At 50.4% G+C, this 14,696-nt stretch overlaps 1 protein-coding gene across 4 annotated transcripts in view; it reads right to left on the bottom strand.

Moving 5' to 3' along the window:
- The window catches only part of LOC105280344 (protein tiptop), a 142,776-nt gene that overhangs the window by 46,975 nt on the left and 81,105 nt on the right, over positions 1-14,696 (bottom strand). For 3 of the 4 annotated variants that reach the window (XM_011340831.2, XM_011340832.3, XM_011340834.2), the window contains one exon: positions 3,080-3,211. The exons of the other annotated variant lie outside the window; for it this stretch is intronic. In XM_011340831.2, coding sequence (XP_011339133.1) covers positions 3,080-3,146 — 67 coding nt within the window. In that variant the 5' untranslated portion in view covers positions 3,147-3,211. The remainder of the gene's footprint in view (positions 1-3,079; positions 3,212-14,696) is intronic. 4 annotated transcript variants of the gene reach the window in all.

Raw genomic sequence — 14,696 nt, 5'->3', positions numbered from 1 at the left:
CCCTTTGCGAAGTTCACCCTCGCAGCAGGGAATTTCCTCGTGGGTCGCATTCACAAAGAGTTCGACCACGGGGTCTACATTAGTCGAGATTATATCCGGTAAAGGAAGTCGGGCAACTTTCGAGGGCACTGCTGCAACGAAATCCCTTCGGATCTGACGACGCGATCTCCTTGCAGGTCTTGTCGAACTCGCGCAGAGTCAGCGACAAAAATACACCAGAAGCAACATAACGTAGGATCGTAAAGCGGAAAATATGCACCGTCGCGTGCTTTATTGCGGATACGCGTTTTCTTTCTCCCTCTCTTTCTCTTTCTCTCTCGTGGATATTTGCATCGGACGTATGCGCGAACGAAGACGGAATCATATTTTTCTGCCTGGCGCCAAAGACGCGTTCTTTCAACTAGGACTTTCAACGTCGATCTTCTCGCTGCGAGGGACGTTGAGCGACGCCGCGCGCTTACCGGGGAACGCGCCGAAATTTCCAAAGCAAATTTATTACGAGCACGACATTTATTTACCGCGTAATATCGTGTTACAAGTAATTAGTCGGACGATGCCGGAGACTGACACAGGACAGAGACCGCCTCGGTAATTTGATTTAGAGTGAACTGGGGCCTCCGCGCTATTATGCTTCGTTACGTACATACCTACACGTACGTGCGTTTCGCGAGTGTGACGCGACGGTTGCTTGAAATTGCTGGAAAACGATAACGACCACATGAACGTAATGCGCCCGGGACAACATTATTACCGGCATTACAGATGATAATACCGCGAAAATACGGCGCGCGCCGTATGGGAGATACACGAGATCGAATATCTTAATAAGCGTGAGTTTCGCGTGTATTTCGCGACTATTTTATATCGCGCGGCTTCTCAAAGCGTTTCAGCGCGTCGAGGCGTGTTCTCCAAGACGGAGAAAAATCGCGCGATACAGGCGATTCCAACGCGCAGACCCGTTAGCTGCACAAGCGATCGTCTTAAGCCAACTCGCGGACTTCCGGCATGGCTCGCGATCTGAGAAATCAGAGCTGATTACACACGTTTCACACGGCGCGGATAGATCGGGAAAAGTTATCGCTTTGCGGCTCCATTCCGAGGCGACGTTTGGCCTGGCGTAATGAACTACGACGTCACGTTGGATTTGCAAGCGAGAGACGAGTCGACCGGAGCTGCTCGGTTCGGCTTGGATTTTCCTTGTCTCTAAGCGGCCGAATTGCACAATACCGCTTTCGATTTACCGTTCGATTTATTAGTTTATTCCGCGCCGCTAATTGCACTTTCCCATCGTGAGATTCCGGCGTCTCCGAACCGGAGACTTTCATATTTGGGTTCGTGTCTGAATAGTCGATGCGAGTCCAATCTCTTGTAAATAAAATGTTTGCTGATATATTGATTCGTTATAATTTGTAAAGAACTCCATATTTTGCTCATAAGATATATTTTCGTCGAAGATACGCGTTGATACTGCATAAAGCGCATTCACGGCATAATTCCCGTTTGCTTTATGTCTGTCTGTCTGTGATAAAACGTGCTCTTTGTAGCATGCAGTTTTATCAAGCTGCCTTATCTTTTTAATTGCGGTTACATATTTCCAAGTATCGCGGGAAAGGAAAAATATTGTAAGTAGAACGTCTTGCTGCAGACTTACAGCAGTCTGAGACGAAGGCAGGAGGCAGGATACGTTGGCAGATATCTATCATACGATCGGGTGGAGCAGCTGCATACAGAGACACTGATGCTACAAGATCGCATAATATAGACTAGCAAGTGATGCAAGATGACAAGATAATCGTGATTATAAACTTATTATTGCGTGCCCGCGTCGTCCGGCAACAGCGCAGAGGTAACCATCGTAATCTCCTAATTACCACGAATCGAGCTTTGGAGAATAAATCACGGATGTATTGTTCAATAAATTCATGAATTCTGCGCAGTAAAATTTACTCGATGACGCTCGATGATTAAATAAAAAGGACAACATTATTATGACGATCGCTGCTCAAGATGCAATGTAAACGTCACGTAAAAAATGTCAAAGTATCATAACGTCAGGTACCTGCACTGCACTATCTTTTGGTATTTTTTATTTAATCTAATCGACTTTAATTAATCATACACCTGTCGACCGGCCGGCCGGCCACGTCGAAAATAAATATTGCGCGTTTCTTTCTGAGAAACGACAGCGGGTACCACCGCGTCAGGTAGATCCGCGTGTTGGCAGGAAAATGAGAGACAGAAATCATGATTTACCGAGTTCCTTCAAGGCGACGGAGATCGAACGTTACTTAGGAACATCATAATCGTGAAGGATAGTCCAACCGAAGGACGCATGAGCAAACCTCAGTCGCGATACCAGCTCGCCCAGAATGTCGTTTGTAATACTCGGACGCGCCTATCGATCGCCACAGCACGTTACCGATCGCTTTTGCTCCACGTTACTCGTTCATAACCGTCGTAAATATCCGATTTACGGTTAGACCAGACCCCGTTAAGCGATAATCGCTTAATGAGTCGCAACACGTACATGTTCCCTGGTATTACACGGATTCACGAGATCATCAGAGAATATCGGAATCATTATTGCTCGCGTTATTGCGTCTCGCAAATGCGTAAAAGTCTAATGTTCACAATCACAACGATGTACATTCAGCAAGTGTCGAAATAATAAAAAGCAAATGCGCTAATGAACTTAATGAAAATTGCACCCACACACACACATACACACACATGTTTCTTTTACACGCTTTATCTAATTACTTGAAGGATTCAAAAAAAGAAAACAAAATTATACAAAAGCGTCTAAGATAACTTCGAGATTCTAGCACAAGCGATAGGTGAAAGCCACGTTGACAACAGCCGGAAAATTAATATTTCCACGTGGTTACGGATGCATCATCGCCAGTTAATCGCCGATCGATCTCGCTTCTTTCCCGCGAGCGGCGATACCGCTACGCGCCGCGCAAGGAAGCGGTTTCTCGTCGGGACGTGAGAAGCGCACGATGCAAAATAAAGAACAAGTTGCATACGTACGTACGTGCGTGCGTGCGTGCGTGAGATGTTACATATGAATATTTACCGGTAAGGTTATCACCGCGCTGCTGCGGCCATCGGAAAGAAGGCCTCGGTTGCTGCTTGCTGCGCATATCTCCCGTCCGTTGCGGCGGCTCCGAGCCGCTCGCTTTTCAAACGTTCGGAGACCACTACTTACCTAAAACAGAAGAAGAAAAAACGATTAAATCTCGCACGGTTGAGAGGCAAAAATTTTCTAATTACATACCGGAGTAACATAGTAAGAGTTACATATCAGATTTAGCGCATGTGCGCGATCGCCCAGCTACGCTCTATTACTTATATTAACTCGATTGGCGAGACGTATGAGAATCAAATATGTTACGTGAAATGTTGGGGCAAAGTTTTCATCAAATCTGATATCGCAGTGGGATACTGCGAGCCTCATTTCTGTCAATTCTAGATTCTCTAGAATTCTAGTGGATAGAGGAAAAGCAGAGAAAAAGAGAAGAGAAGAAAAGAAGGAGAAAGAGAACAAAGGAGGAGCGTGATTAAAGCAGAGCGAATTTTAAGACGATTTCACATATTAGATGCGCGGCTGATATACTGCCGTCCGGCGAACAATGCCTGATCGTTACTAAGAAAATCCACGCTTTTCTCTTTTCACGGGGAATTTCTCGAATTTCGAAGCGGCGCTCTCGTGGGTCCTCTACCCGGAGGAGAGCCACCCTCCTCGACGTCGGGGTTTTTACGAAGGGTGCCAAACCTAGGCTCGCGCGTCCCGCGTCGCACAACTCGCAGCATCCCCTCCTCCTCCCCTCACGCCGTTCACCGTGTTCTGATCCCTTAACCGCCCCGGTAGCGACCATCGTAACCAGTCGTATATCTTTCCGGCGTACGCCCTCGAAAGCGGCCGCCTTTGTTTCAGATATTTATGAGGCGTTTTAATTCGCACGCCGCGTCACCCGACCGGCAGGGAGGCGGGCGGGGGATTGCCAAACCGACTAGCCGGGTGGAGAAGCGAGAAGCGCGGTGAGGGTGGACGCGGGGGGTTCCGCGCAGTGTGACGGCGCGGGGTGCGAGGGCATAATAGGCATAAGGGTGCCTCGATAAAACGCCAACCCCTCCCTCTCCTTCTTTGCTGCCACCCCTTTTCCAGACGTAGGCCATAAGCGCAAACAAACTCTCGCTCGTATATCTCGCCTCAATGGTTTCTACGTCGGTGCGCCAGGGGCGTACTGTATCGTACCGCCGTCATCCCTTTCTCCTTCTCCTACGCCCATCGCACCGTTACCTCCGCGTCTCCGAAAACCCTCCACATCTACGTTTGACCCTTCACGTGGGCCAAGGAAATTCCGTAACCCATATTCGATGTACCAATTTACCGTGAGATACTTTTCAGACTCCAAAATTTGAGAATTTCCGATATTATTATAATATTTCAGTTTAGAGCCACGTTTTTTGTAATTCCTAAAAAACTAAAAATGTCTAAAAAATGCGATTCCAATCTGAAAAATGTTGAATTTTGGCACCTCAGCATAGAAATAACTTTTCGACGTTTTTAAGTATTTTTGAATTTAATATTAACATATTTAGTATTAATACATTAATATTAAACACACTTATTAATTTCGGTTTTAAACAATCATTTCTTTCATTATCGAATCTTGCCAGTACTTACTAAAAACAGCAGCAGTTCTAACGAAAATCCGAACGTTCTATCTCAGCTGTCTCTCATACACATATTTTAGACGTCATACATATATTACAGCAGCCTAAAGCAACCCTGAAAAGTCGGTCAAACGTTCCAACATTTTTTCCAGGGCGATCAATTCGAATACAATCGCTAGTACGATCGCGTTAATGAGTCTCGACTAAGTGCATGTTTTTAGGTACACGCTCGTCTGCCTGATCCACGATCCAAGTCTGTACGTCTCTCTTTACAACGACGCCGACGTCTCCGTCCACCTTCCATGGTCTTCCACCAGCAACCACTTCTACCACATCCACCCTCCCCGCAGCCCCGCGCGCCACGACACGCTGGAGAGGCAGCCGCACTCCTGCTCATGCTCTTCTTTACGTGCAGGCGAGTTTAACAGTAACAGTACGTCACCCTGTCACTCTTTCTCTCCCTCTTCCTCCCTCAGTCTCTCACTCTCTCTCTTTCTCTTTCTCTCTCATGCTCTCTTCTCGCGTAGCGTCTCGCTCCATCTCCCTTCCCCGAGCCGTCTTTTCTCCTTCTCTCTCCCTCTCTGTCTCTCTCTCTTTCTCTCTCGCACGCGCGCTCTCCTTAACAGCCTTCACTCTCTAAAAGCCTGGGTGTGATCTATGGCGGGACGTTGCGTCACTCGGGGAACCAGATGCAGGGCTCGTATATTACTCGGCCATATCTAGGAGCAAGACGGCAAAGAAGGGAAGGGTGCGGGCGGGAGGGTAGGGGGAAGGGGGTGCGGAGAGGGCGAACCTTGCCGCACACGGTCAAAAGAATGGCGAACGTCACAAATCACTCGGCTTTTGTGTGACACCCAGCCCTCGCTTGAATTTTTTTTCCCTCTCCGGGGATAAAGAAAATTTACTTGTTGACGAAGAGATTCCTGCTAAATGTGCGCGCGCGATGAATTGTTCGAAAAATTGGATTTTTCGTGGCCGCGAGGAATTTTTCCGTCCCGCCGTCTGATGACTGACAGCGCCGAAGAGGCGAGTTTAAGCGTTTCGCTGCGGAAAAGTTCATTCGGAGCGTCGCTTTAATTGTGCGAGGAAAGCAATGCTCGCCGGAAGTTCGCGCCGCCGAAGACCGAGTGAAACATCCGCCAAAACAGACCCGATGCACGATTAAACGTCGAGCGTGAGCGACAGCGCGCTTGCCGCCCCAAAGTTTGCAAATTGCGTTGCATTAATACTGCAGCGGCGTTCCGAAAACGTTTTGCGAGCGTCAACGTTTCGACATATCGGGACGTCGCGTCGATGCGAAATACGTACAGTCGAGGGCGCGACGCGCATCTCGGACAGCTCGAGAAAGAAGGAAAACGCTCCGTCGTTTCGGTTGAGAGACGACGTTTTGACTAACGCGAATTGATAACGTGCCAGGCCAACCGTATCTGGCTCACGCAATCGAGGGCCCGTCACTCGGCTAATTAGAACGGCGCTCTCGATACATCAACGCGAGATACCGAAATAAGTTCTCGCCTTTCGCGGCCGCGCAGAACAAAAGCGCGGAAATGAACGAAACGCAGCGAGAATTCCGCTTGCTCGCGGTGCTCCACGTGCGGCGGCGTCTTCGTGTACGTGGAAACACTAGCCAGCTGTCTACGCGGCGGCAAAGAGGGGGATGAGGGTGAGAAGGCGGCGAGGGAGGCGAGGGAGGCGAGGGAAAGAGAAACACAGAGAGAGAGAGACCGAAAACTCGCGCCGGTAGAGTAGACGCTTCCAGAATCTCATAAATCAGGTCAGGGTTGGCGACGGGGGCGGCTGCCGCGGTGGTTGCAGCGAGAGGAAGCGAGGTGGCTACAATGCGGGAGGGTTGTTAGGTAAAGGTCGACGCACAACGGTCTCATGCTCCTCCGCCTGGCTACGGTGACGTGCGCGCGCACGCTCGTAAAATGCTTGGCGCCAATTCCATTCAACGGGATGGATTCGTATGACGGAGGGTGGAAGGCCGTCTCGAGTGGATTTTCCACGGAAACTGCTGAGCAGACGGCACCACCGTGTTACGTGCGACGCGACGGAATAAATGTCACGCGGACAAATGCGCCGCAGCGAGCACGCTCTGCAAAACGTTTGCGAGTGGCGAGCTGACGCGGTTCGTCGCAAGCGGACAAATCGCGCGAACAGTACGGATACATCAGGTTGCAACTGTTTGCGGAGAGGTGCGGCAGAAATTGGCAAAGACCCGAATAATAATAACCCCCGTCGCTGGGGAGCGTAATCCACGATTACGTCACGGCTGCATCAATGCCATCAGTGCCACCGAGAGCGCACCACGGCGCGAATCCGCTGACGACGAATCGAAGCCTGACTCATGAATACCTTAATAAGAGGCCGGGATCTATCGGGAACATCGGGGTGCATCGGAGTCTCGGCGTCTCGCGACGTTACGGGGAGGAATACCGTCACGTTACGCACGCTATCGCTGCATCTGCGTAATATTCGCCGGCCGCGTCGGCGGTGTGGGGCGACTCGGGGGCGTAAAAAGAACTCATACTCACACGCGTCGATCGATACATGAGACGACTCCGACGAAGAAGCACAGGGGTGGAGGAACGGAGGAAGGAAAACAGCGACGTCGGAGGAGCTTCGGAAGGACCCCAGATGGAATCAGTGCAGTTCGGAATATTGGAAAACGTCGGTCCGCGCCGAAGGAGAGCCGTACGGGAGAAAGACCGGAAAACGCCGGAGCGCGCGAGTAGGGCACTATTTATGACGCGTACGTGAATTCTGAGAACATTGGGGATACGCCGTTCTCGTGTCACACTATCGCCGAAGAAAAAGAACAATGGACGCTCCACGAGGGACGTGAACAACTGGTCTTACGTAGGGCCGGCTGGCGCTGAGGATTCTCAGCGAGAGCACTGAACGTGCACGTACCAAGTTTCGCGGCTAACGACGATAATAAAGTGGGAGCGTGCCCTAATGGAAAGTGATAATCAGTCGTCGCTAATCGAAACCTCCCTCCGAGCTCCTCCACGATCGTCCGAATCGTAAAATTCTATTGCGCCCGTTTGGCGCGCAAACGCGGGAGCGGGTGATGCTTTTTCGGTGCCCCAAGCTGATAATGTCTGGGATTTATTGAAGCAAGCGTGCAAGACCAAAATACGCTAGAAACGGCGAACAGCCGTTTGCTCGGCGTGACGATTAACAAGATTGACAAAGGGTTGATCCAAGAATCTTGGATAATTGATAATCTCAACGCGCAAAGATGCTGAATCGTTTTCCATATAGATCCGCGTGTCGGTCTCGTGCTGGAGATCTCGTGGCTCCGTTATTTTTATCGAAGCTTGAGAGCGCCTTGCGCACGACGAAATACAAAACACGCGGCGACGCGAATCGTCCCCGACGCGGGAAGATCGAATATGAAAGCCCGAGAGAGAGAGAACGGGGCAAGTGTCCGAAATAGCAGGACGTTTGACACGCGCGACGTCTCTTCAAGCTATCGGGCGCGTTCACGAGCGGGCGAGCTCTCGAAAATAATGAAAAAGAAAAGACGGCACAGCTCGCGGATCCAGAATAGTGTCGCGAACTCGAAGAGCCGCCACTGCTGCCGTCGTCGACGTTAAGGGCGTCCGACAGATCAAAGACGCGAGATGCAGGGAAAAGGGTGAGGACCCGGTGCGGCGGATGGCATCCGATTGATTCATTGGACGCGCGTGCCTGGTTTCAATTCACCAGAATAGAACGCGCTTGCCTCGGCACGCCAGACCCGCGACTAATCCATCGAGCGTCTTTATTGCTGCGCGACATTTATAAAACGCCAGGGAAGAGGAGACGAGGGCTCTCCGCGATCGCGCTCATTCGTCACCGATTATAAATCGTCAAGTTTTCTCTCTCTCTTTCTCCCTCCATCTTTTTCTCTCGTCTCGTCGGACGTCGTTGCAGCTGTCCTCCTTCACTTCATCGCAAAGAACGACACTTCGCCATCTTCGTCGTCGTTCATCGCAACGATGCAGCTCTCGGATGCGCAAAACGAAGTATCAAACGCTACCATCTCAGATCGTGTTTCAGACTGACGTCGGGTTGACGCTCAAGTGCATGATGGAGAATGGCCTTGGACCGAGTCGACAAAGGGACGAATATTCATCGCGGACGATACACTGACAAGCTATGTTAACAGCCAAACGAACCCATAGTGATGAACGCAGCTTCCGTCACGAGTTGAGCGAGCTGGTGACAACAAGATGATTGTAACGTGACGAACTGGCTTGATGATGCATCGACCGTAATCTATAGATCTTTCGCCGGGTTTGTCAACGCGTGGAACGGATTTACAGACTTCTAGGGAAACTTGGGAAAGTGATGAAGTAAAATAACTTGTACGCATTCTTCTCTGATTTTCCAACGTTTTTAGCACGATTTATAAAAGCTTTGTGCTTAAGAATGAAATTGCTAGTCAGATGCGAGTACGGAAGTACGTTTATGACGCGATTTCCGTTACGCCGGACAGAGAACGGCTGTGTTAAAATGTTAATAGAATGATCGAAGCGGAGTTGATTGCTCCCGTTATATTAGTGTAATTATAAAATACAAGTTAATAACGCGAGTTAATAACGTGAGTTAATAACGCGAGACGACCCGTGTCGATCTGGTTTTAATGTATATTATCAATCAAGTTACACAAGTAATCGGAGGCATCGGATTGCCTATCTAATCCAGCGATCTTAATTAGTCTGTTTTTTAATTTGACGTTAATAATGAACACATCTGCGTATTATTAGCCGATATGTCGATTTGATGGCAATTTGATACGATGCACGAGAATCGTAAATCTCATTTTGCATATGCACACATTCTCGTCCTGATATATTTAGAGATATTTTCTGGAACGAGATACGATGAGGAAGAGAAACCGATGTAATCACACATCTTAATTTGTAAAAAAATGCATCGGATAAAATTCGAATATTGAAATGAGGAAGTCGCATGTTCGGCAGGTGGGACACGCACGACGCAGGTTACGGTAGTTTCATGCGATTAATGACCTGCACTTCAATTCTTTTCTACGTGGAAGGAACTCAATTTTTAATAAAAGAGAAATATTCATGATTGATGCAAAAAGATAAAAAAAGGAAACCAGCAACATATGTTCGCAGTAATTCAAACTGTTTTTCGAAATATAGAGAAAATTATAATTAAATACTTTAGTTCGATTATCCGGGTATCTTATGAATCATAACGAAATTCCAAATTCCATTTTATTCCGCCTTATTCCCTCCTCCCGTTATAAGTGAGGAAAGAAGCGAAACTGTCGTTCGGAGAGGAAAGAAAACGAGAGCGCGTCCACCAGCTGATAATTATATTCGCGTGAGTAGTTTATTTGGTTGGCGGATATTCGGAGCCACTGCGGAAGGGTAAATCGTGATGGAGAGGAGAGAGAGAGGATAAAGTCGTAGTAACCGGGTCGGATAGGGTCCGCCGCGTCTCGCCGACGAAGGTGTAGCGAAGATAAGGCGCTCGTTGCACCGAAGCGTCCCTGGGCGGCCGTCCTGAAACGTCCCGACGCTCTCTAGTGCGTCCGCGTCCCACCGCTTCCACCCCCGCGTAACGACCGTACCGTCGGTACGGTCCCAACCCTGGAGCATAGTCAACCCCCCTCGTGTAATATCGCGCTCGCGCTTCCTGCCGTCGTTACACCCCCGTCCTCCCTCTACTCCCCCGGACTTCTCGGCGTCTGCTACGAGCGAAACTACGCTCGCGCGTGAGAAGCTTGGACGAGGAATCTTCGAGACACCGCTGTGGATCTTTGCAAACGCAGATAAGATGGGAGAGGTGGGAGTGTGGAAGGGAGAGGGAGAACGTGCGGAGAACACGTGAACGAGATGGAGAAGCCGGCGAGGGAAGGCTCCTTTAATATTCGCGCCGATAGCCGAGTGTTTCGAGTAATTGGGAAGTAAAACAGCCCTCCGACATGCACCGAATCCCCTTCTTCGCGGTGGCCCCCTCGCCCCCATTTCGCCCCTACGCCCACCTTCGTGACGCGATGCTTTTCTCCGTATCTCTCGCAATGGCCAAGAACGTAGCAGCCTAGAAGCGAGGAGGCTTTCTGGGTTTCCCCGGCTCCGACTTGCCCTCGGGGGAGGGAGCGAATTCCTCTCTCTCTCTCTTGGTATCATCCCGGGAGGACAAGAGCGCTAATTAAAGAAGCCGAGCCCACCTTTTCGAGGATCCCGCCGTGGCGCGGATCGAGTGCCTGGAAGATCCTTTCACGATTTCGAGAGTAAGGTACGTATCTCCTTGGGTCAAGGAGCTTCCAGCTCGGCGGGGGTAAGTGCTCCGAGGGTTAAGACCATTATCGTCCTTCTCCTCCTCTCAAAAGTCAAGTGCTCCTCAAGAGCGGCGAGGGTCGCGAGTAACGAGCGAGTGGCCGCCTCCGCGTCTGACGCGGAATAGAATGAATCCGGGCCAGAATTTCTATTTACCACGAGTGAAGAAGCAACGGAAACGATCGCGCAACCTTCGTCTTTTCCTCCGTCGTTTTATTATTACTTCTGAAAGGGGGCGTAAGAGAGACGCGTCTTGTCGAACCTTTCACGATATTGTAGACGTGAACATCTATGTACGCTATTCATTGGAAATGTCAGATTGGTCTCGGCGCTGCTCTTATCTCAGGAACAGTCATCTGCAACCCGAACAACATTTCTATCTCATGATTTTACACATCTACGGCGATTCTACAGGATGTGCACGTGCCCTGTGTGCGGTGGATCCTCGTATCTTCTCATCGTATTATATTTTCAGCGTTCTTCAGAGGAATCAGTGGGAACGCTGCGTTACGCAGAAGGCGCCAGGATGCCTCGCGTAAAATTTCGGCGGCGCTTCCTGCGTAACAATTAGTCCCGAAATCACGTATGCGGCATCGAGTATAATCTCCGAACCCGCGGTCATTATTCCAGTGTTGAATCGGTCGAAAGTGCTGCTAATAACACGTGCGAGTGGGTTCCTGGCTCGTGGTCACTGATCAGAACGATACCTAATCGTCGCGCGCGTAGGATCAATCGACGAGATGGCAGGATGGGACGCCCGGCGCGTTCCGGTGATTGCAGAGTCTTGTGGTACGTCCTAATCGCCGTGGATGGGTCCGGATAGGCCGCCCTCGACCTTATTATTACCGGTTGGCTCCATTCTGTGCGCGTGTCCCATTACGCGGACGATTATTTGACTGGCCGGTTGCGGCCGGTCGCGGCGGAGCCTCGCCGGACCGGAGAGATCAGACAAGGCGAAGAAATCGAGATTGGAAGGAACCGGAGAACGGGGAACTGGGAGAGGAGGCCCGGAGAGGGGCAGTCCGTGAGGAGGGGCAATTGGGGTGAGAGAAAGAGCAAGAGCAAGAGAGAGAGAGAGAGAGGGAGAGGGAACCAGTGGAGGACAGAGAGAGCAAGGTAAGTAGGTATAAAGGAGCGTTGACTGGACGTGAGTTCAATACGTGGCCCTCGAGCACAGCTGTCACTGACATCGCCGCAATTCGAAACTGACCGCGACAGCTAACCTCGGTACCGCCGAACCACAACGGCGGAAACTTATACCGGCCTTCCGATTGATCCGTCCAGGCCACTCACCATACGCCGAAGGGGATGGATTAGTCGGCCGGCCGGTCGGCGATGGCCGGTCCGCCCCGCCGAGAATCGCGCCAGAATCTTCCCCGGGATACCTTGCGCGAGCCTCCTGGGATGGAACATGCCGATGACGTCCGGGGTGCTCTAAAGTGGACAGACGGCCACTTAATGAGGGATCACGTGGAGGAGGGAAGGGAAAAGGGTGGAGCGCCGCGAATATCGAGAATCGAAAATACCCTGCCGCGAGAGAAGCTGCAGGCGCCATACAGATGAATCGGTTGAGTCCGATTGAGGTGGAGCGCACGGAACGAACGGAAACGACAATTATTAAAATCCATACGTCCTTCATTCAGAGGCGATCCCTTTCGCGACGCTCGATCGTGCGAGATACCGTGCGCGAGTCCCCCTACTCGTGTTACCGGCAGGTAAATGTCGGTCGGATCGCGGGAACGGAGGAGGCTGCGCAGAAGGGGGATATAATAAAAACGAGTCCTCCTGGAACGCCCGAGAATTAGGAACCATAACGGCGCCCCTCCGTATCCTTAATAGGTGGACGCCAAATAAGAGGATTCGGAAATGGCGCAGTCATCGTAGCTCAAACCCGAGGAAAGTCGAGATCGCTGTAGGTAGTCTTTCTCGGAGCAAGCCGGCAGGGACAGCTCCGGGTAATAAGAACGAGCGCGATAATAGCGTGGCAGGACGACGACGATAAGTCTCGACGAGAAGACAGGGGGGACCGGGGGAGGGAGGGCAAGCAGCGAAGAAAGAAGCGCGGGGAGATGAGAGGAAGGAAGAACGACGTTGGTGCCTGGTCAATCCTTCGTGAAGAGAGCGAAGGGGTGATGGATGGAACGTCAGTCATGGTGCAGCCATCAATCTCCCATACCTATACCTTTATTATTTATTATTCTTGCCGTTGCGGATACTCCTCCTCGAGCGCTCTCTTTCTTTCCCCCGTGCGCATCGGCACGACCCAAAGGCCGGCAGTGACGAAGCAACGTTTCAGGTATAAGGTACACATGCGGCGCTCCATGCGCAAACTTCGTCCCATGAAATGACGGACGCAGGGGAGATTCCTTGCGAGCTGCTCACGATGGAACGGATGATTCCGAAAAATGGAGTTTTCGATGTTTGCATACGCACGCGAATCTCCGTGAATCGAACATCGCTTAACGCGATGAATCATATAACAGTGATCGAAAAGGTAGTTATTTTCGTTTCGACAATTTGTACGAAAGACTGCAGAGCTTAAATCCGTATGCTTTATTGCGAATTAACGTACAAAGAAGTTCTTGCAAGTTGCTAGCGATAGACATCGCGCTGTCATTTATCGTTACCCACACTTTTTCATGTCTCCCGCACGTTGATGCAGAGTTAAAAACACTCGTCCGAACTCGTCCACGTTCTTTAATAAAAATTCCTTGCTCGCAAAGAAATGAAAAGCTGAGGGGCCGCGTTCGAACGCATCCCTGATTTTTCGGAGCAACTTCGTAGAAAAAGTTATTTATAGTTCCTTACTCCGAGTTACGACAAAGGGAGACGGTGGTTGATGGCGAGTGCCGCCCCTATCGGTCCTTCACAAGCACAGGCACGCACACGCAGGCGTCTATATGACTGCGCGAACCTCTTGCGATCGCCCCTGCTGCGTCACGGAACAAATGCACGTTCGGCCAATCATCGTCGTATCCACGATGACGATGACGACGTGGAGGATGACTCTCTGCAGCTGTCAATCCCGTAGAACCGCGGGGACGTCAAGACCTTGGCTGGTCACTGAGCCGTCAGGGCGAGACTCCTCGGATGGAAATCACGCTCATAAATCAAGAAACTTTACTCCGTCAAAGACAACGGAGTTACGTCGCGATGACGATCTTCTTCGAGGCGGATCGAATCTTCATTTATCTGCGCTCGGGATCGCAGCTGGTAATTTGCAGGTGCGCCCTTGCGGATGCAACAACAGCAACCTTGCGATGACGATTCGCGAAGAAGTGCAGCAACATCCGTGCAACGAATCGGAGAATTAAATAAATACTTGACATCCTTGTAATCTGCCGAGCGATACAATTCTCTTCGGAAACGCTCATGATGATTCATTTTCCGCAGCGGCACAATCGGCACAATTGATTTCGTCACCTGTTCTCCGGTATTCCTCGCTGAAACGTTCATCTTCTCGCTGTTTATCCAGTACACGTCCGCTGGACGCCGATGTTATCTCAGTTTACTCGTATCAATAATAGTCCGCATTACTATCGGGAATAAAATATAGCACGATAAACGCGAGAGGAGTATATGCACCTATAATTATATGCGCAAGTGCCTTCGCGGAACCCTCGTTAACCGTTAAATCGCATTTACAGCTGTCTGCCTTGCGTACACACGGCCGGTTGTGCAACCGCCTATTCAAGTATAATAGCGGATTCT

This window comes from Ooceraea biroi, chromosome 1, assembly GCF_003672135.1.
Source record: "Ooceraea biroi isolate clonal line C1 chromosome 1, Obir_v5.4, whole genome shotgun sequence".
Taxonomy (NCBI): Eukaryota; Metazoa; Arthropoda; class Insecta; order Hymenoptera; family Formicidae; genus Ooceraea; species Ooceraea biroi.
This window is presented reverse-complemented; position numbering and strand designations above follow the sequence as displayed.